This window comes from Dioscorea cayenensis, chromosome 4, assembly GCF_009730915.1.
Source record: "Dioscorea cayenensis subsp. rotundata cultivar TDr96_F1 chromosome 4, TDr96_F1_v2_PseudoChromosome.rev07_lg8_w22 25.fasta, whole genome shotgun sequence".
NCBI lineage: Eukaryota > Viridiplantae > Streptophyta > Magnoliopsida > Dioscoreales > Dioscoreaceae > Dioscorea > Dioscorea cayenensis.
Window position 1 is genome coordinate 1,171,522 of NC_052474.1, and position 22,775 is coordinate 1,194,296.

The following is a 22,775-nucleotide window of genomic DNA, read 5'->3' on the forward strand; positions in this document are numbered from 1 at the left end:
TAAATATATTACGTAATAATATATTTTCTCTTGCTTTCTTTATGAAAAGAGATATGAGAACATGTGGACGAAGATAGAAATGGTGTTTAATAAAAAAAAAATTAAAAAAATAAAAATTTAAAATAAACATAAAGATTATATATATATGAGAAAAGAAATTCTAAAGACGCCCGTAGACGTCTGTAATTGGTAACAGTCTGATAATGGATGTGTTTTTGTTTTTAGATTTTATACTGTAGATGCTAGTATGAATATGGTTGATTGAACGATTAATATTAAAATACTGCACACCCACTTTTTTACTGTGCATTATTTATAAGTACAGTAATCACTGTTCACTCATATCAATTAAATGTCAGATTGAAATCTAACGGTCAAAATCAATGCCCGTAGATTCAAAATTTATGGGCGTTCTTAGAGTTGCCAACCTCCCATATATATATATATAAAGAATGCATTCACAACTTGAAAACCAAAGTGGGAAAATATATATAATTATTTTGTATATAGAATTTTTTATTTTTGGTCTTTGACCCATCAATTTTTCTAAGAGCTATGGATTCTACATCAATCTGCATGTGATACTAAAACCCTTAAAAAAAGATAAATCTCTCTCAACATTTTTTTATATTCACAAAAATTCAAATTTAAAACCATTTGCATAATAACCCAAGCTTTTACCATTTCAACCAACTTGTTAACATACATAGAGCTTTCAGCTATAACATTACAAATCAAATATTTAAAAATAGGCTAAAAGAATTGTTTGGTTTTCGGTAAAAGAATTGTTTGGTTTTCGGTAATGCGAAGATATTTCCAGAAATGGCGTAGTAATCTAAAAATATTACTGTATTAGATTTTATAACACATGTAATATTGATGATAATCAAAAAATCTCAATCATAAAATATTACTTAAAAAATATTAGGCAATTTTATTCTTACCCTTATAATATAATTTTTAATGAAAATTAGTGAAAAATTCATTTGTCACTATTGATCAAAACCCACACAATCAATATTGTCATCATCAGCCTCGTCGTCGCCATTGATATCCATTGAATAACCATCATACTTGGTAAATCTATGATCTCTTTATTTTTATTTTAAGTTTGTTGAAAGTTTTAGATTCAGTGGTATCACTAGTATGTTGAGAATTTTGGTCTTTATCATGTTGATTATTATAACCAACCAAACCCAGTAATAAAATATTACTAATAATATGAGTTGTCAACCAAATATGTTTATATTAAATTCCAGTAACATTTTTAGGTATATATCAATTTTTATATTATTATTATTATGGTGGTAATCTCATTACTATGGTTATACATTAAACCTGTGAATCAAACATTCATAATAGATTTTTTCATGTCTCCCAAAAAAAAGTTTAAATTGAGTAATATTGTTTGTCTAACCCTTTAAATTTTTAGAAAGTTACATATCCATGTATTAAATATTATTATTATAATAATAATTATTATTATTAAGAAGTTGGAATTGAAGTTCAAAAATGGCAACCATTCCATTGGTGTATATTGGAAAGTTTCTCTTATCTTTTTTTAGTCTCCAAAGAGAAGTATTCATTCCATCCTTACTCCTTAGCCATACAAAATGATATCCTATCTTACCATGAATAAAAGCTTGTTGCAATGGATATTCCTCTACCAAGCATATGCCAAATTACCACTACATAATTCCCATACCATTAATTAATGGCATCACAAAGCATAAGTTTTTTTTATTTATATTTATTTTTATTATCTTTTTAATACACTTGGATATTTTTTTTCTTTATATTTTGATAATAAAATATAAAGTTTATTTGAGGGACTTTTGACTCTCTTGAGTGAAGGATTTGTTGGTGGTCATTAACTTCATTTTGTTGAAAATTGATACCTTTTGTCACAAAGCCCAATTATTTTAGATTTCTTCTTCTTCTTTTTAACAAAAGAAGATAAGTTAGGTCCACATCCCAAAGCCTAAGCTTAAAATAAATGAAATAACACTTCAATTGGTACATAACTTAATCAACAAGGTTTATCTTACCTATGGTCCCCATTGTTTTTAAAGAAAAAAAAGAAAAATTATATTTAAAAAGAGAAAATTATTTGTCTACCCGCAAGGGTGACTAAATTGCTAATGTTAATCACTTTTAATCTATTAGTATACAATTCTCTGTGTAGAGTATTCGTGTTTTTACCATGAATGTGAATTTGAACCTCACTTATGCAGAATAAAAGCATAAACGTGTTCAGATATTAATTTTATGTTTGTGACACCCAAAACGTATCTTGTACACATTTCATGAAAAAAAACCTAATTACTAATGTGTAATTATACAAATCATATTTACTTATTTATTCTTGTGATTAAAAATAATTTAAAAATTTTATAAATATGTAGTTTGACCTCTCAACTTTTCCTTTTTTCTTTCCAATATTTTTTAACCTTATAAAATTCACTTTTAGTCAAAAAGATATATAAGCAAATATATTTTTTTACACAAGGGTATAATAGTAGTTTCTCAGGTTTAGTAGAAAAGAATTTTATCCTCATACATGTTGATATAAAATTTTACTGATGTGAGGAACTGATGATTAAGTTAAAAACTCTAGTCTTCACACATAATTTATTGGTCCAAAATGAAGACTTTTGCTTATATACGAAAGATGGGCCTTTTTAATCTAAAAATTCTTATATATTGAACTAAAAAAAATTTAATTATGAAAACCAAAGTCTATTTTTTTTTTCAATTAAGTTAATTACTTGATGATGAAGGCTTGTACAAATATAAAATAATAATATTGATGTCTTTAGTTTGAATTAAGGGAAAGGAAGAGATTTCTATATTAATTGAGACTAATTGAATGAATGAATTGGACCTTATTAACTTGGTCCATCTATTCTACACCTAACAGATATCCTTGTCTCCTTAATTTGTCCTAATTATAAATTCTAATTCCCAAAAAAATACAAAATGAACATGCAAGTCAATTATATTGTTTCTCCCATCTAATTACATTTGGCTATCTCATATGCATACATTGGTCTAGCTCTTAATCCCATCTCAAAATATTATTATTATTATTATTTAAAATTTCATTATATTGCAATAACCTTTCATTTGTTTGTTTCTTTTGTAACCATCTTTTAATTTTAATAAAACAGTAATTGAAATTGAAGTTGTGTGTGTTTTTTTTCCATTTCACAATATAAAAAAAATAATTAAAAAATCAAAAAAGTGTTTATTTAGATATTTTTTTTTAAAAAAAAAGAAGGCATAAATTAGAGGAAAAAGGCATAATTAATTCATAGTTGGCAAACATGAGTTCATTCACCACCACCTGTCTCTACTACTTTGTTAATTGATGTGTGTCTCAGTCTGACCATCTTGACCAACATGGGCCCTTGATTATTCAGGACCCACTCTTTTGTTAATTTTTAATTTTTAATTTAATTTTTAAGTGACATATAATACACGAAATATACATATAAAATTATGATTTTTAGGTAGTATATAAATAACATTATCTTTTTTCTTAGGGATATACATGTAATTATCTACTCTAGAAGCTTATCCAATTATTATCTATTTTAATTATGTTTAACCTGTTTAATATTACATTCTAACCCCTGATACTTTGAGAAATTACAAGAAAAAAAAAATCCAGAGTCAACATGAGATATGAATGTCATGTTCTGTCCCACTGACCCTTCCTCCCCACCACACCAAAAAAGAAAGGTTGATGCACCAGCATGAAAACATGCTCTTCAAATTAAAAATATATTTTTAAAAAAATAATCCATTGTTTTCCTAATTAAATATCTTATTTTCATATAATTTACATAATAAATACATTGAAAAAGTATATATATATATAAACAATAATACAAATTTATTATGCAAACATATAAAAGAAAACAAGAGGATGAGGACACCATGGATTTATCCCACAAGAAAAGAAAAGTTAGGAACTTTGAAAGCACACAATAAAAGAGGTCATATTTATTATTTACTGAACTTAATTGTTTGTGAGAGAGAGATAGAAAGATAGGGACCAATTCACATAAAATATATACATAAAAAAATAAATATATATATATATATATATATAAAAAAGAAAGAAGGAAACAAAGAGCCTTCACCACCTATTCACCTTCTCTGCTTTTCCCTTGCCATTAATTTTGATTCCACATATGGTTTTCTTCTTTCCATTCTCCTGCACAGTCTCTTTGTTAGAATCCAATTCAAGATTGTAAAATTTTTTATTATTATTTGGGTTTCATTCTTGTATTTTTTTGGCACACTTTGTTTTTTTGCTGTTGTGTTTTTTTGAGTCAAGAACTGGATAAAGAGAAGACCTTTGTGTTGGTTTCTTGAGTTGTGGTTCCAGAACTTGGTTCTGTGTTTTAAAGGTGGAACCTTTCACAAGGTCTCAAAGGGATTTGAGGATTTGTGACTCTTATTTGTATTGCCTTTTTATTTTTTTGTGGTTTATCTTTTTGTTTTTCTGTGAATTTTTTGTTTGGGGATTGAGAAAGAAGAGGAGAGACATGGGAAAGCATGGACCTTGCTGCCATTGTGGAGTCACAAGTGAGCTTTTGTTCTTGTTTTTTTAATGAATTTTTTTGTATCTGATTGAAGACGCTTGTTTTTTCTGATTTTTTCATGGTTTTTCTGATTTTTTCATGGTTTGTTTTAATTTGTTCCTATTAGTTTTGATTGGTAATTTGTTCTTGATAAGATGTTGGATTGGTTTTTAAGTAGTTATTATTAACAATTTGTTGCTCATAGATTTGTTTGTTAAGTTCCTCAATCTTTTTCTCATTTGCTTGGTTTTAAAGAACACAAAATTAAAGAGAGAGAGAGTTGATTTCATATGCTTGGAATCAAAGGTGTGCTGTTCTAGGATTTGTTTTACTATTTGTATTTATAACAAGATTTAAAAAATCATGTTTTGGGAAAAAGCTTATGCTTTGCATTTTGACTAATCTTCCCATGGACAAATTTGCTTCAGAAGGTTCAAACAAAGCCTAAAGCACTCTGAGTTCTTGCATTTTCTCAAATTCTTGAATGCAAATTCAGCTTTTTTTATTAAAAAAAAAAAATGTATTTCTTGATTCATATGAGTAAGAACTACTATCAGCACACCCATGAACATATCTTCAGAAATTACAGAATCCAGCTAGCACTTTTAATTGGACATGTATTGCGCAAACATTTCTTTCCCAATGCCCTAAGTTTGTTTATGTTTGCTATTTTGTTTTCAGATTTTTTCCCAATACTGGTTGAGTTTCAGCTACTGCTGCTTATGAGCTCATAAGTTTCAAGTATAAATTCAAAGAATATAGTATCTATACTATATCAGGAGCTGCTTGTAGTCATTGACCATTCCTTAGAGGGAATTGTGACAATGTTGAGTTCAATTTGATCATTTGTCTATCATTTAGATAGAAGCATTCATGAGCTCTTCAGGCTTTCAATGACTTGTCATCACTGTTGTATTGAACTTCATGATTTTGATTTTGTTTGCAATATATGATGCTAAATGTCTAGTGCTAAACAGATGCAAACTTTAAAGTCTCTTTGTTTGCAAATGCTATGATGTGCAATTGTATATGTTGTCAATTCTCCATAATGTCGAATTCATAGATCAGCTTAATTCTTCAAATGAGATGGATAAAGAAAAGGATAATATTTACATTGAATCATTTATTTGTATTGAATGTAGTATGTTGTCGATGAACTTTTTTAGGTAACATGTTGGTTGCTGAACTTAAACAATGCAACAGGCACCCCTCTTTGGAGGAATGGACCACCGGAAAAGCCCATATTATGCAATGCATGTGGTTCAAGATGGAGGACCAAGGGCTCATTGACAAACTACACTCCAATGCATGCCCGAGAGCTTCTTGGTTCAGTGGAAGTCAAAGTTTCGAAAGTTAGAAGTGTACAATTCAAAACCAAGGAACAGAAACTGCAGAAGAAGAACCAAACTGATGGATTAGTGGAAATTGAACGTGAGATGCCATATTGTGATCAGAATTTCAAGAAGATACTTGAAGAGGATACAAGCAATCGATCTAGTTCAGGATCAGCGATTTCTTTTACAGAACATTTTGGCACCACTGAAGCTAGTGATTTCACAGGTGATCAAACTCATTTCTTTGTATTGTTTAGATTCATTGAAATACTATTGTTTTGCACTTTGATGTTTGGCTTTGTTGTATCAAGTGGCATGCCTGTTGAACTCTGAAATGCTTAAATTTTCACTGTTTTTATGGCAGGTTCGGTGCAATCCAATGTATGGGAGTCACTAGTTCCATCTAAGAAGAGGACATGTATAGCACGCCCAAAGCCTTCTGCTGTCGAAAAGCTCACCAAGGACCTTTATTCAATATGGCATGAGCAACAGTCATCTTATCTTTCAGGATCCTCCGAAGAAGATTTACTTTATGAAAGTGAAACTCCATTTGGTTCTGACGAGATAGGACATGGAGGTGTTCTTATTAGGAATCCGAATTCAAAAATTACAGAGGAGGAATCAGAAGCAAGCTCAATCTCAACAGATAATAAATTATATTTCTTGAACGAGGCTTATTCCGGCTTAGCATCTTTTCCCATGCATAGTCAGAACAAAGTGACAAGTTCTTCACATGTAATTAGACCTCAAAAATCAACAGTGCAAATATTAGAAGACCATGCAAAAAGGTAATTATCATATGAAATGTGTTTTTGAAAGCATTGTCTTTTGCTTGATATGAATCTTGCATTCGCTGAATTTACATATGTTAAACTTCGCAGGGATAAACCTTCTGATGAAATTTTGCAAATTGTCCGAAACAAGGAGTCACCCTTGCGTTCTACTGATCTCAGAGTACAATTTTTTTTTTCCCGTTTATTTATTTGTATGGCTTCCTCAATGCACAAATATTATCATTATTTATGTGTTTACTTATCGTTATTTGTCTTTTTGGTCCCGAAGGATGTTCTTAGCTTTGAGGTGTTCATGACACATCTGACACGAGAAGAACAACAGAAGTTGATGAGATATTTACCACCTATTGATACTACCAACCTGCCTGAAAGGCACGTTGTGTCACTCATAAAATTGATTATTTCATTTTATGAGATATTTCCTGCAATTCTTAATCCTGATTCGATCTTTCTGTAATGTGCAGCCTTAAGAGCTTGTTTTGTGGTTCACAATTTGTAGAGACTTGCTCGTATTACCAGCAACTACTTGCGGAGGGAGTCTTTGATCTCTCTTTTGTTGGTGTTGATGTTGAAGAGTGTAGAATTCTGAAGAGGCTTGTTTTACTTGATTTGACGAAAGCTAAATGGGTGGAACGTTACAAGGGATTAAAGGTATGAAATGTGGTATTATTGAATATTTGGAATGAATTGATTTGATATATGTGACTAATCAAAATTCTCATTATTCATTTGTTAATTTGTTAGGAAATAAAATGTAAAACAAAAAAAGAGGAAGTTGGAGGGATTGAAACAATGAAGGAGCCATGTCTTAGTGGATATTCCAGTATGACACCCCTCAAGAGGCTCTCTGATAACCAAAGTAACAAAATCCAAGGTTGGTCTTGTTTCATTATATCGATGATTCACTGATGAATTTTGATTGAACACATGACAACTTCAATTTTGATTGTCGATGGAATTGTTATTGCTCTCATTGGAAAATTGATAATGCAAACACTTATGGATTGAATTACTCTGAATTTCAGAGATGAAAGGCGCCATGAGAAGTCCGAAAAGAGTATGCAAGTCTAACGGCACGAACTTCTCTTCGGGGAAACCGCCTCTAAAGAATCACGGAAGCATCTCTAAAGCTGGACCAAACATGGATGAATTTGTAGATAATGAAGCTTCTTGCTTCAATGTTAGGAACATTTTCGTATCTCCTGCTGATCGGAGTTCCATGCTTGGCTCTCTCCAATTCACCGATGACATTGACAGTTCTGTCTCCGACCAGGATTTGTTACTAGATGCACCTACCAATGCGCCGATGATGGAAGCCGAACTCCTTTGCCAACCATGGAAACTGAAAACATGACCAAATGTTTCCCACGATCACCGGAACAAGCAGTGCTGCCGTCTCTTCAGTATTACATTACATCGATGTGTTACTGATTGCCGGCTAGCACCTGCCGGTTTCTTTTTTTTCGTGTAATGGTGTTTCAGTAATGGAGTTCTTCATTAGAACGGAACCAATTGGAATATGCTTGATGTTTATCTTTGAAACTTTTGTTGGTTGGTTGAAACTTGTTGTATAGGCTGACTGGTTGTTTGTAATATAGCTTTTTATTAATGAATGGACAGTAATTGCAACCAGATTTGTATATTGAATCACTTATTATATATATATATATGTATATTTAACAGAGTTTTTTTTTAAAAATAAGAAGGGTAAAAGTAATCAATTTTAGTAATGTTTTATGTGAGTTTGGGTTTTACACTCCAGAAAAAGCACCAAATGAAATACTCCACAAGATCCACCAAAGTTCCAAACAAGACTATATAGATATAGATTTCATGCCTTCTATTTATGTTTAAATTTTAATTAATTAATTAATTATAAAATTTGAATACGAAATTCTTATCCAGCATCTTCCATCTTGACTTGGGTGTTGTCTCATTTTACGTAGTCTGGAGAAAAGTCAAAGCTGGCAATTAATTCAACAGATATAACGTCCCAATTTAGGTGAGCCTTCTTTATTTGAATCACATTTCTCTCGTAACACTGTTAAAAATTATTATTATTATTATATATACTCAATTAAAATTATACTCCACATACTAACCAAATTATGCAAATAAATAATTCATAAAAAAGGGGAAAAAAAAAAAAAGCGAATCACTTGGGTTAAAAGGAAAAGATATGGGCCGGGCCTGGTTGAAGCCCAACAGAAGGCCCGAAAACTAGAACACGGTTTCCAAATTCCAAATCCATTTAACAAGGCTCTTCGTTGACGCGCTTTTCATCGAAGCTCTTTCTCGCGGTCCATGGCCGGCTACGGGGCCAAGCTCCGCCCGGCGGCCACCGCGATCCTCTCGCGCGCCCGCTCCACCGGCAAAGCCATAACCAGATTTGCCCGCCCCCGCTCCTTCTCCGTGCCCTCCGATGCCGACGCCGGCGCCATCCGCACCGTCCGCAACCTCATCCATTTCCGCCACTACTACATCGTCTTCCTCTACATCATCCTCCTCTCAAGCCTCATCCCTCGCCGCCACGCTGCCATGCTCTGTCTCATGGCCACCAGCAAGGTCGCCGCGTCCTACGTTGCGTTGTTGAAGGCTTTCCCCAACTCGCCGGTGCTGCGGTTCGTGGACCAGCGGATCGTGATGGTGTTGTTCTTGATGGTGATTGTAGTGCAGATGGTGATCACGAGAGCGGCGAAACACTTGATGATCTCAATGGCAGTCGGAATCCCGATCGTGTTGGCTCATGCTGTGTTCCGTGCCCGCGATGATCTCGCCGGCGAGGAGGCGGAGCCGATCGCTGATAAGAAGGATGTTGATCTTGAATCGCAGCCCGAGTGATTTGAGAATTCGAAGGTCTTGAGATGCATTCCTTCTCTCTTCTTTTTTCCACATTATTAGTTTGCCCTAATCTATACTTTTTTCTTGAAAAAAGGGGGGATTTTTAGGGTTTGAAAAATTTAGAGATTATCATGAGCTGTTGTGAAACCCTAGACATTTCTTATTGAGAATTCAGAGGGGTTTTTTTTTACGTGTATGATGAGAATTATTGATTATATATAAAATTCTACCTTTTAATGTATTATTATTATTATATTTATATTATTTGGAGAAGGAAAAAGAAAGGAAAATATTGGGAATGGGGGAATATTTCTTCTTTTTTACGTGTATCATTTTTTTATATATTTGATTAAATAATTTTATTTTAAAATAAATAAATAAACAACTATTATATGTAAATAATTTCATATGGAAAAAAATTTGATGTATTTTACTCATTGAATTTGTATAATTTATGCTGCCCAATTATTTTGGAGTTGAGTGTTCAGCAATTTGATTTGAAATTAAAAAAAAAAAAATGGTTTTCTATTGTTTATGTTTATATTATAAATATCTAACAAACATCCAAAATAAAATAAATACAACAATTTAGCATGAAAGTTTTGGGGAATTTATATCAAACGTGATAAGAGCTTAATTTTTTTTACAAAATAAAAATGTTCTACAATGACAAAACTTTGAAAGAAAATAAACTCATGCTAAGCAGATCGAGGGATTATATTACCTGAAAATTTCAGGTAATATAAAACTTTGTTTTTTTTTAATTATATTACTCAAATTAAATTTAATCATACAATGATTTACAATTTAAATAATAACTTTTGTGTCATGAGAGCAACTTTAATGGTTATATTATGCTATAGTTTAATACCCATCTCGTTAAACTATCTCCTATGATAGTTATACTATAGTATGAGATTTATACTCATTTTATTCATATTTTTAACTATTCGCATTATATATTTCATTAAACTTATTTATTTAATAAAAAAAATATTATAAATAAAATAATTAAATAATATACTATAAATTGATTTTTAAAATACATATTTAAATAATAAAATTATATATATGATTAGTAATAAATTAGTTGCCATTTTAATTACTTAAACATTTTAAAAAGCTATTTTTTTAACTTTAAAGTAAAAAAAAAAAACCAATTTTTTTAGTGTTTAATCGTCATTGAACACTCGAATAGTCATCGAGTGCTTATAATGAAAGCAAAAAAGCATTGAGCAATCATCAATTCCGTTAAAAAATATTCTAATTTTTTTTTAAAAAAAAAATAGATAAACTACTATATTAATATAAGAAAAACACCTACCCCTATAAGCACTCAATGGCTATTTAGCTTGAAATTTACACTTTTATATTGAAATATTATTTTTTAATAATGTGATAATTAAATATGCCTTAATCACGTATTAGAAGAGAACCAAATTCTAAACCTCCTGTATAAGAGTTAATATACCATTTCCACAATATCTATATATACGGAAACGACTTGATGACCTTGTCTACTTGTTTTACACCAACATCATCATTTTATTAGAAACAAAAACCATCTCATCACACCCCCAAACTTTCCTTGGTTCATTAACCAAAGCTATTACAATAAAAACAAATAAATAGCCAACCACCTTGGGGTTTATTGGTATACGGGTCGCCGATAGAGCTCTCACAGAGTGGTGAGAGTTCGATTCTCGACTGAGGGCACATTTCTGGGAGTTGTGAATAGTGATTGTATACGGGTGGTTCCAGCGCCTACGTGAGCGCGGCCCCGTCCCCACTTGTTCCACCGAGACTTGTGCACGTCCCTGGGTCTCTAATGGGTTCGCCCCGCTCCTCTTTTCCAAAAAAATAAAAACAAATAAATAATAACCATGAAAAAAAAAATCATTTCAAATATGCATCCCATGATACCACCACTACCACCACCACTTCACATATATGTCAATAAAAAAACAAATAAGACTTTGGATGGTATACGAACGGATTAGTCCACACTGCAGAAACAGGATTTCATAAATCCGGGATTTAAAAAGCAGAACAAAACATGAGGAAAAATAAACCATCTGCCCAAAAAAAAAATGCAGCAGTATAGTTGAAAAGAAATTATTAATTAGCTGTGCAGTTATATTTAGGTGGAATGAAAATATATCACGGGTTTGTGGCAGATATTCTAATCATGAAAATTGATAAATTATAACCATAGATCTACAGAGAAAGAAATTAAGAAAAAGAGAAGAGTTTTCAATTAACGTGGTACTAATAATGTCCTTGTGATCCATCTCCCTTCTTTTATGTACATCTACTCCCTTCTTTTGTACAGAGACTCAAAAATATAAAATTTATAACAGCAAAAAAAAAAACTAAACCATCAATAATTATAGTAGAAGTAACACATACATAAACAAACCCTTTATTTATTTAACTAATCACTTACAACTCTCCCTTCCATACCAATACCATACATATAATAACAAAAGCCAAACCTACGTATACATGCACTTGGTTATATAATATATATATATATATATATATACATTTCACTTTTTACCACCTCCCTTCTTCCCCAAATTCTTTCTACTTCCTGGATATCCATATCCACCTTCATACCCACTTCCTTGATTTCCATATTCACCACCTGGATTTCCATATCCTCCACCAGAACCTCCATATCCCCCACCATAACCTGGATATCCATATCCAGCACCAGAACCTGGATATCCATATCCACTGCCAGAACCCTCAAATTCAGGAGCTGGATATCCATATCCACCACCAAAACCAGAACCACCACCTTGTCCAGTTCCAAACCCAAAACCACCTCCCTGATCTCCACTACCACCACCACCACCACCAGACCCAGAACCAGACCCAAAAGATGAACCAGAACCACTCCCAAACCCAAACCCATGTCCACTTCCACCTGGTGACTCTCCAGATCCAGACCCATATCCCCATCCACTTCCAGGACCTGCTCCCCATCCCCAGTTATACTCCCACTCACCATTTCCACTCTTCCCAGATCCATGCCCTCCATGGATATCCTCATCCGGTGCTTCAGCCTTGTTGGCTGACACTCCTGAGAAGAGGATATCATCTTGCATGGCAATTAGTAACAGCAATAGCATCAGCAGCAGCAGAGTCACTAGGCCTGAACCTTGTTTTTTCATACTTTAAGTGTGGAATGGTTTATTTTGGGTCTGTGAGTTTGGGCCTGTATATATAGTGTTAATTTATGTGAATTTAATAAATTAGTAAATTAATGATTTTTGATTGGTGATCTAGAGACAGATAGAGACTTGTTTAAGGGTGGGTGTGGGGTCCTATGTTTTGAGACTTTGGAGACGATTTTTCCTTATTTCCCCACCACCACCATTTTTATCTTATCTTTGTTTTTCTTTTGCTTTTTTATCCTTTTATTAAAGATTTGTTAGTGAATTTTGACTCTAATGTCAGTTTGTTTCACTTATTGATAAGACTCATTAATCAAAGAATACAAAGATTACTGTTCTATTCTGTTTTTCAATTGTAAAATTAACTTATAAGTTTGGTTATTAATTTTTTTATTTTATTTTATTAATTAAAACACATTTACCTGCTCCTTTGTCACTTCTTTTAATCATAATGATATAATATGCATTTGTAAATCAAATAAATATAAATTTATTATGTTACTTCCAATGACAAGGGAAAATGAGTAATATGATAAATTTGGAAAGGATGAGATTTTTTAGAGGGGGGAATTAATGGATAGGGTTGTGAGGTCAAGAGACCACAACTTTAGAAAGAAAAGTAAGCATGCTCAAAAAGAGTTAAATAAATGGGATTGGTTTTGGTGAGTGAGGGAGTAGTGGTTAGGAGTTTGATGGTTTAGTGTGACATTTCTTTATTATTATTATTATTATTATTATTTTTCCCATTGGTTTTTGATTGCAAGAATAAGTAAGAGTGTGACACATAGCACGCTCTCTCGTGACTCATTAAATAATGGAAATCCTTTTCTTCATGAATCATGCCATATTCTGTTGCATGTTTGCCATGTTTTATTATTATTATTATTATTTTTATACAAAAAAGTAAAACCATATTAAGTAAGTACAAACTACTTAAATTACCTTTTCATGTTCGGCATGTTTTATTTTTCATGAATAAACTGTGTGGTATGGAACTCACCATCTTTTTTCCCTCAAATAAAAAAACATTGCGAGGCCATATAAATTATGACTGAAAAATAACTGTTTAATCTACCTTCCATACACATTTATGGAGGCTTTTCATGACTTCACTGATAATTTACTTCTCCATACCATACCCCATTTTTATTTTTATATATTATTTTTTAATATAAAAAAATATTTATTATTATTTTTTTAAATTATTTTTAATATTCTATTCAATTTTTATTAAAAGTAAATATAAAAATATAAATTATGAGTAATTAAAAATAAATAAATTTTTAATAAATTTTTATAAAATAACTAAATTTCTTAATTTGTGAGTACTTAGCTCATTTTTAACCTAAAAATTTTTTTTTTATCACATCTACCATGAACCAAGAGGTTAGAGAGAGACTTCACTTTCAGCCAAAAATGAAATATCAAATATATATAAGTATATAAATAATTTTTAATAAAATAGGTAAGATATAACCAAAAACCACACCATCCCCCATCACCCTCGCAAAAAATCCACATCCTACCTAGCGGCACACAGTTTTTTTAACACACACAAACAGATAATTTTCAGGTTCTCCTCAGTGGTTCTCTTCAGTGTAGCAAGGATTAAAATTGATCACCTGCTTTTATCTTAGTTCTTTTCAGTGGAGAAATGATCTAAAGGGAAGATAGATAGAAGAGATCGCTTCTACCATTCGACATGGAATTCTTAGGACCACAAGTGGAAGAACCAGGAGGTGCTTTGCCTTCTGAGGGGACACCGGAGTCTACTATGAGCTGATTTGTGTTTCTCGGCCTGAGAGATTGTGGAGGCTCTTGTGGTTTGTAGCCACTTCTCGTACTTTTGTTCTCACTACCATGTATCGAGGTGTTCTCGGTTCCTTTCTTTTAATTATTAGTGGTTTATCCACCTTTTAACAAAAAAAAAAATAAAGATCGGGTTTTTCCATCCTTAGTTGTTATTAGAGTATGTTTAATTAATCCTATTTAATTTTGGAACCAGTGAATAATGAAAATAAAATGGACAAGTTATTATCTTTGATACAAATTTAGTAAACTATGTAAAGACGCTAATCTCACTAATAAATAGTTAATGCTTACTCTTCTGCATCAAGATTAACTTCTATACTTCGCTGAGAGAAGCCCCAGCCAAAGACCAATAGAAAGTTAACATAATATCTCATCCATTAAAAATCAAGTTATCATATTATGCTTAAAAATGATTAACATATCATTTCTAAATAGTTAAAACAACAAAACCCCCAAATCAACATTCTTTTCAAGCTAACTTTGCTCTAGCTCAATGATAGATAAGCTATCTTAATTTAAAAACCAGCACTTTAAACAATACATATGTATATATATCCTCAATTTCTTAAGAACATTTTACATATAACTGGGATACAAAATCATCTGTTTTTACTGATCATGTCCACTAATCTTGGATTCAATGACAAATGAAATGCCAAGTTTTTAAAAGACAAAAATGCTGGTATGACTTTAACACAGACAATTTGATAATAATCAGAAAATTACAGTAACAATGAGAAAATCAATATCTACAACAGTAACAAGATCAGCATAGTTAATTTTATTAATAGGTACAAATTATCCCACAAAAAATTCATTATAAATTCTCAATATACTTCTTTTTATGGTGCCTGATTTGCATTTTGGTATTATTCATGTAAAAACTCAATATATTCCTTTTTGATTAATTTTCGTCAATCAACCTCAACTCATTCGAAGGTTTTACAATGTGTTCGATGCAATGTCCTTTAAAAAATGCTTTTTTTTAAAAAAAAAGACGATGCTTGAATTCAGTGCAGTTCTGATCCACAAAAGACAAATCAAACTAAAAAACTAAGAAAAAAAATTGAAAAACTGGAGAAGATTTGCAAGCAGTTTCATCATCATCATCATCAGAGTAGAAATGATTTTTCTCATCCACCGCCAGGTGGAATTCTGACGGTGTAGGAAGGTGTCCTAAGATTTCATTTCTAATCTCATCATCTGATCACCATTCAATACCTAATAAAAATGATTTTTTTTTCAAAAAAAAAAGAAAGAAAGAAAAAAGAAAGCAAAAACTCAGACTCAGAAGACATTTAAGAATAGATGCATCAATGTGCTTCAGTCCAAGTGTTGGATAATATTCTTTGAACTTCATCATCATCTGATGAACTTCCAGCAAATGAAAATAAAGAAACAAAATCAAAAATCAAAATGAAAAAGGAGAGATCGATGCTCAGTGTTGGCGATTGTTAATTGGTTCGATTCATGCCAGCGAGCGTCCTCACAATTCAATCAGAAGAGGGAGCTCTTTTATCCTCATCGCATCACTCTCCAAATCAATCAAAACTCGGATAAAAAAGAAATAAACACAAGAAAACTATCGATCCAAAACCCATACCCTAATTCTTAGTTGAAATGGAGGAGATCGCTCAGTTCAGCGGGGTTGTCGACATGCAAAGCTCTTGCTCCAATGGAGAAAAGACCTGCAATCCGGTCTGTTGAGCTTGAATTTTCGAAGTCTTCATAGCGATCGATCACCCCTGATGTGAGACATGCAAGACAATAGAAACCCTAACCCTAACCCTAACCCTAGTTCTCCGTCGAGATTTTCTAAGAAGCCATGAACGGCGCCAATGAACGAAGAAAGAGTAGTGCTGGGTATTTATAGGGACGAAAGCGGGTTGTTAGGGTTTTGCTAGTAATCGGGTTTGGTATTAACGGGTTGAGGACTTTGATATCGGGTCGGATTCTATGCTATTCGGATGCTACCTCACCATCCGAATCCAACTGCCTTATTGGATCGGGTTTTATTATTCAAATTGAAGGTTTTACGTGAAACTATTACGATCTATATTATTTGATCTGCTGCAATTTTAATACTTATGTTTGAAATAAAAACTTATTACTTTCGTAAGCTATTTAGTAAAGATTTTAACCTCCTATGTACGATATCTGGTGTTGTTAATGTATAAAATTTAAATCTCGGCTCACACATGATAGAAATACAAATAATTTAAAATATTAATCAATTGTTTATGTACTTTCCATCAAATAAAATTTTGTCAAATATTGAACCTCAGCTAAAAAACATGAATTACATGAATCTAATTTGAAGTACATATGTCCTAATATATTTTTATATAAATCTTATAATGTTATCAACAAGATTATTTAAATTTTATGATTTTATGTTTATTTTAGTTAAAGCTCTATCTATAATCCCCGTACTGTTCATACAATGTTTACCCCGGGATTCCTATATTATTCTCATACTATACATATATTGTATATCCGGGTTTTAGTACTGTTTTAGTACTGTTTCTATTCATAAAAAAAGGCGCTTGTCATCTATTATTCCAAAAAAAAAAGCTCTATCCATAAATTAGTTTTTCTTAAAAAAAAAAAAACATAGACTTAGATTTTTTTGTATGAACAATCAATTCATTATTATAATTATTTAACAATATAGACATCCATGCCTCCTTAAAATACATATATAATTTTTATTATTATATCTTAACTGTATATTGAAATAAATAAATTAATCAAGTGTTTTAACCATTGAGTTATTGCTATAGTGACATATATTATTATTATTAACAAAAAATTTCATCCTTGTTCCAATGTTTTGAATGAAAAAAGAATATTAGGAGTAATGTTAATATTTCTGGTTTTATATTATGTGTTTTCCTCATACGGGGAATGTGGGGATGTAGACATAAAAATCAACTTGTGATGGATAAAATTTGTACATCCACGCTCCATCAAACTCACATCATTCTCAATCATTAATGATAGCATTTTCAAAGTGCATATATTTTTATTAGAAAAACAAATAATAATTGTATTTCAGTCCATGGATAAAAACTCTCTTCATTGAGTCAATAATTATACATACATATTCCGTAAAAACGATGATTTTTCTTAACTAAACTGTTATTATCATCTTCTATTTTTGAAGATTTATTTTACTTTATAATTTTTTTGACTCACCTTGGGTAAAAACTTTCTAGTTTTCTCTTTCCTTTATTTGTTCAAATTGTATCATTATTTTCGTTATGATTTATCTATTTTAATTTTAAAAAAAAACACCCGACAAATACACAACATACAAAAAAAAAAAAAACTCTAATCACCTTTGTAACAATAGAGGTGATATTTCATTTATTTTTATATTCATGAGTTAAAAATTTATTTTACAATTTATTTATAGTAAAAAACTTAATTGTTAGAAGAAAACAAAACTAACAAATTCATTTATAATTGTTAACTTAAGTTGAGAGTTCTTGAGAGCTAATCTTATGCCAGTAGAGTTAGATTTTTTAAGAACTATGTCTAATATGGTTTTTTATAATTTTTAAAAGTATAATTAGTTTCGTTTTTGTTTTCTTTATTTTTATTTCCTCCTAGTAATAATTTGAGAATCGGTAAAACTTGACAATTATCAGAATATATCACCAAATAATTTAATATAAATTCCACCAAAATAAGATCGAAATCAGTGCGGTAGTGACTTAAAACGCATTTCCGGAAGAAAGCAGGTACTTAATTGCATAAAAACGAGGGACTAATCACTAAATTCAAACCTTTTCAGGGGGTCAGATAAAAAAACTTCACTCTTTTGGTGGATTCCCAAAATGCACTGCAAATCAGCGAAGAGCATCAGATTTTCAGAAGCCGAGAGATGCTCTGCTCCGCTCGAATCTTAACGTGCTCCAGCGCGTTCCCTCACAGCTCCTCTCGCCGACGACGGCCGGAGACGCGGCCTCCATCGCCGTCTCTTCTTCCCCGATGGCGCCGCCCGGCCTCCGGCGACGCCGACGCGTCCCTTTCCCCACCTTCCGTCCAAACCTCTGTCCCTAGCGCCGTTGATTCCGTCGAGAAGAACCCATCCAGGTTTTCAGTCTCTTTTCGTTGAGATCTTTGTATTGCTGATAGACATCGATGGGAACACTGAATTGTTGTTCTGCTTCTCTCTGTCTCGAATCCGTTGCAGCTTTTGCATAATCGAAGGGCCTGAGACGGTTCAGGATTTCGCGAAGATGGAATTGCGGGAAATCCAAGATAATATCAGGAGTAGACGAAATAAAATATTCTTGCACATGGAGGAGGTGTGTTTGTGTTTGAGTTTGAGATTATGTTGATGTTCATCTTCAGTTCATAAGCTAATTTCAGCATCTTATTTAAGTTTAATTTTTCTTTTTGTCAAGAAAATTATGTATGATTTTCATTAAACAATTGTAGTCAATAGAGGATTTCATAAATTTTCATTTTTGATGCGCTTTTGTTTCTTCTCAGGAAAATTAAAGTTGAGAATTTTGTGTTTTTGATTAGTAGAACTGCATAAATTCATGATTAAGAGAGATTTAGCAACTGATTTACGGCTAGAGAGTTTGAATTTTTAATGCCAATATTCACTGGAATATATTGAAGTGGTATCTAAAACAAGGGACATCTTCCACGCATCCTGTGCCTTTGCCATCTTTTTTTGCCATTGGAAACATGTTGGCAACACCTGTTTTGAGTTTTTTGCTAGTTTTTTGTGTTATGCAAGTAAATGAAATTGTTATGTGTTCAAGGTTGGATGAAAGCATTGTCTATGGAGTTGCCATTCTTTGCGTATTTCAAACCAACAAAGAAGATTATGAATTTTGTTCAATAGGTCTGATTCTACTAGGCTTAGGATTTTGTGTGTGTAATCCATTAATTATTTGAGCAAAGTAGTGCTTTATTGTCATTATTGAGGCAATATATCACTGTTCAACTTTGACTCGAACTTGCAAGTTCAAGTTGTATTTACATCTTGTCACTAGACAATTCCCATGTTTTCAGGTTCGCAGGCTGAGAATACAACAAAGGATAAAAAGTGCCGAGCTTGGTGTTATAAATGATAAGCAAGAAAATGAAGTTCCAGACTTTCCATCTTTCATTCCATTCTTGCCTCCCCTGGTTGGCCTTTTCCCTTTCTTCATAGATGCAGGATGGGATTGATTGACTACTTGATAATTTTTATCTTTGTTCAATAAGCTTTACATTTGGTGTATTTTCTATGGCCTTCTAAAGAATTTTATTGGTTTGTCACATGCAGACACCAGCAAACCTTAAAGTGTACTATGCTACCTGTTTTTCTTTGATCACTGGAATCATCATCTTTGGTGGTCTTCTTGCTCCTACTGTAAGTCTTTTCAATTGTCTTTGAACACCGTTGGTAGTAGCCATCATGTTTATGTGTGACCTCAGTCTCAGGGTTGTGCTAACATTTCTGTAACCTTTGGGCTTATGCTATAATTTCTCTTGTTTCTATCTTGTATATGTTATGATTTCTCCAGCTGGAGCTTAAACTGGGAATAGGAGGCACATCATATGCAGATTTTATCCGTGGTGTGCATTTACCCATGCAATTGAGGTATGGATTAGTACCTTGGATAAATGTTTTCTGTGGTGTTTATGGTGTTCATATGCTCTTGTTGGTGTTATGGTGTTTCATTTTAACCTTTTAAATGATCAAGGGTAATCCTTTTCTGCATCATTATGATATTTGAAATAGAGCTGTCCATTCGTCAATACACCAAGAAACTTTATTGAGCACATCCCACTCATATTGTAAGGGCCTCATCATTCTTGAGCTCATTGTCTCACCTGATCACTTTGTAATTTTTCATGAATTAAATATTGTCTACAGTTCAGGTAATAGGAGTATATTGTATTGCTGTATGTTGATGACTATAGCATTTTATTTTATTTTTTTTATTTTTTACTTTCAAAGTGATGATTCATGTTTAGGTGCTAATCGGTGAAGAAGTCATGGTGCAAAATATTATTTCTAAACTGTACATTATCTGCTCAATTCTTAATGTCATAAGTTTCAGGGACAATTTATCTTCATAAATTGCCCCCCATCTTCATGATTGGGTTGTAATGTATTATAGCCATTGTGGATGACAAACTTTACAGAGATATTTCCAGATTCTTCTATTGATAAAAATATACCTTCCAATATTGCAGTCAGGTTGATCCTATTGTAGCATCCTTCTCTGGAGGAGCAGTTGGTGTTATCTCAGCCTTGATGGTGGTAGAGATCAACAATGTCAAGCAGCAGGAGCATAAGCGCTGCAAATACTGTCTTGGAACTGGTACTCTTTCAGGATTCACTTACCATCATAAAATCTCTTCTTGATGAAAGTGACAATATGATCAAACTATCTTGCTGCAGGATATCTTGCATGTGCTCGATGTTCAAGCACAGGATCCATTGTTTTTATTGATCCTGTATCAAAAGTTAATGGTGGCAATCAACCTTTGTCACCTCCAAGAACCGAAAGATGCTCAAACTGTTCAGGTGCTGGAAAGGTATTCGATAAAACAAACCTTGTCCATAACTTCATGCAATAAATGACTCAAACTTGGGAGACCAGCTTCCTGTTATTTCATGTCACCAAGCATGTAGTTATAGTTGTTATTCACAATGATTGAGAAGACAGGTTAAGGTAAGATTTACGTTGAAGCTCTTATTATTGTCTATGGAAGCAAGCATTTCAGTTCTACCACCGATCGATGAACTTGCATTCATAGTATTGATTCGAGAAATGCCTGATCTTTCCACTGACATTTTGTCAACTATAGTTCTGTGATTTTGCTGTTTGACATCTCTGTCACCTTTACATAATGTTATACGTGATTCATGTTTCCCACATAATGAACTGTGAGCACGAACAACATTTTCACAACCGGTATGTTCCTTGAGAAAAGATAACTGGATTTCTGGGTGAATAAGTAATAGATAGGTAGATCCAGAACATCGAAGAGTTTCAAAACTTTCTGTGGATTCACTTGTGGTTTTCTTTTTTGTAGGTCATGTGTCCAACATGCCTTTGCACGGGGATGGCTATGGCGAGTGAACATGACCCTCGAATTGATCCATTTGATTAGAGAGTTAGCAGCTGCTAAATCTTAGCAACCAGTGAGGCATGAAAATGTTTGCAGCCATGTACCTTGATGTTCTCCATCAGTGCTTAGTGCTCATACACTCTTTGTATTCAAGATAAGAGCTCAGGAACTTAATGTATGTATAAAAGAAGACCTCAAACATCTCCTGTGAACTTGTTCTTTGTATCATTATTGTAGAATGGAAGCATGTGAATAGTTTAAATTGCTGCTCCATTGAATCATCTGTCTTTATATATGAAGTTTAAGCAAACTTTATACATACACAAACATATATAAGGTTTAAGCCATTTACATGGGTACGCAGATCACTATTTAGCAGGGATATTTGTTTACCGCATTTGGATTATGATCACAGTATATCACTGTACAATACTGTTTGGTTTTGTTCATATATATATTTTAACCATCGATTGATAATCCAACGGCTACTGTATTATGGGTCATATATAGGGGATTTATTAACTGTGGAGGTTTGTAGAAAGCAGTAAATTAGGAAAAAAAATAGAGATAAGAGAGAGACATGAGAACTAATTCACAGCTATGCACATAGTATCATGAACAGTATCAAAACCTTATTTTTGCATCCAAACAGTTCAGGTGCTATTTGTTTTATATTTTCTAGGCGGGGTTGCAAATCACCTTCAACAATAATTACTATTATGATGACGATCGGACGGTTCAAATAACCCCATTTGATTGTACAAATGTTTATAATACTATTTGAAAACCTTGTATATTTTTACTGTTTCATCACTGTTTATCATAATGGATTTAAATCCAACGGCTAAAAGGCTGACGCATGTCTATGTTTATATTTATGTGCGCCCTTTTTGTAACAGGAGATTTTGTTTTAGGGAAAATTACTGTTTATCCCTCGATAATTTCAAAACTTCCCAAACAGCCTCTGTGAGTTTTGCATACCTCAGACAGCCCTTCCTTTATTGTTTCACTCGCTTTTTACCCTCGTATATGAAATTCTATCATTGCCTCTAAACTTTTTCGCACATTTTTCATTCTTTTCTCGATTCCTTTTCGTATCGTACTCATTTCTTAAACAGAAAGCTCATT

The 22,775-nt window shown here is 32.4% G+C and overlaps 4 protein-coding genes and 2 non-coding genes across 6 annotated transcripts; 3 read left to right on the forward strand and 3 right to left on the reverse strand.

The window, feature by feature from the left end:
• The first annotated feature begins 4,318 nt into the window (after nucleotides 1-4,318).
• Nucleotides 4,319-8,360, forward strand: LOC120259203 (GATA transcription factor 26-like). The gene is made up of 8 exons (XM_039266761.1): nucleotides 4,319-4,596; nucleotides 5,796-6,152; nucleotides 6,291-6,714; nucleotides 6,808-6,880; nucleotides 6,989-7,092; nucleotides 7,185-7,371; nucleotides 7,465-7,594; nucleotides 7,746-8,360. Exons 1-8 carry the CDS (start codon nucleotides 4,557-4,559, stop codon nucleotides 8,072-8,074), a joined length of 1,644 nt encoding a protein of 547 aa, XP_039122695.1. The 5' UTR covers nucleotides 4,319-4,556; the 3' UTR covers nucleotides 8,075-8,360.
• A 564-nt stretch (nucleotides 8,361-8,924) lies between these two features.
• LOC120259088 (PRA1 family protein B6-like) lies at nucleotides 8,925-9,776 on the forward strand. The gene has a single exon (XM_039266626.1). The coding sequence runs from the start codon at nucleotides 9,025-9,027 to the stop codon at nucleotides 9,559-9,561; it is 537 nt and encodes a 178-aa protein (XP_039122560.1). The 5' UTR covers nucleotides 8,925-9,024; the 3' UTR covers nucleotides 9,562-9,776.
• Nucleotides 9,777-11,967: 2,191 nt separating this feature from the next.
• On the reverse strand, nucleotides 11,968-12,750 carry LOC120259194 (putative glycine-rich cell wall structural protein 1). The gene has a single exon (XM_039266752.1). The coding sequence runs from the start codon at nucleotides 12,738-12,740 to the stop codon at nucleotides 12,111-12,113; it is 630 nt and encodes a 209-aa protein (XP_039122686.1). The 5' UTR covers nucleotides 12,741-12,750; the 3' UTR covers nucleotides 11,968-12,110.
• Nucleotides 12,751-15,989: 3,239 nt separating this feature from the next.
• LOC120259790 lies at nucleotides 15,990-16,090 on the reverse strand. Its single transcript, XR_005536340.1, has one exon. It is a non-coding gene; the product is annotated as a small nucleolar RNA R30/Z108 (small nucleolar RNA).
• Nucleotides 16,091-16,183: 93 nt separating this feature from the next.
• LOC120259758 lies at nucleotides 16,184-16,292 on the reverse strand. Its single transcript, XR_005536310.1, has one exon. It is a non-coding gene; the product is annotated as a small nucleolar RNA Z107/R87 (small nucleolar RNA).
• A 2,116-nt stretch (nucleotides 16,293-18,408) lies between these two features.
• On the forward strand, nucleotides 18,409-22,010 carry LOC120257836 (protein ORANGE, chloroplastic-like). The gene is made up of 8 exons (XM_039265118.1): nucleotides 18,409-18,656; nucleotides 18,757-18,871; nucleotides 19,593-19,709; nucleotides 19,849-19,935; nucleotides 20,090-20,166; nucleotides 20,766-20,893; nucleotides 20,974-21,110; nucleotides 21,612-22,010. Exons 1-8 carry the CDS (start codon nucleotides 18,445-18,447, stop codon nucleotides 21,687-21,689), a joined length of 951 nt encoding a protein of 316 aa, XP_039121052.1. The 5' UTR covers nucleotides 18,409-18,444; the 3' UTR covers nucleotides 21,690-22,010.
• The last annotated feature ends 765 nt before the right edge of the window (nucleotides 22,011-22,775 follow it).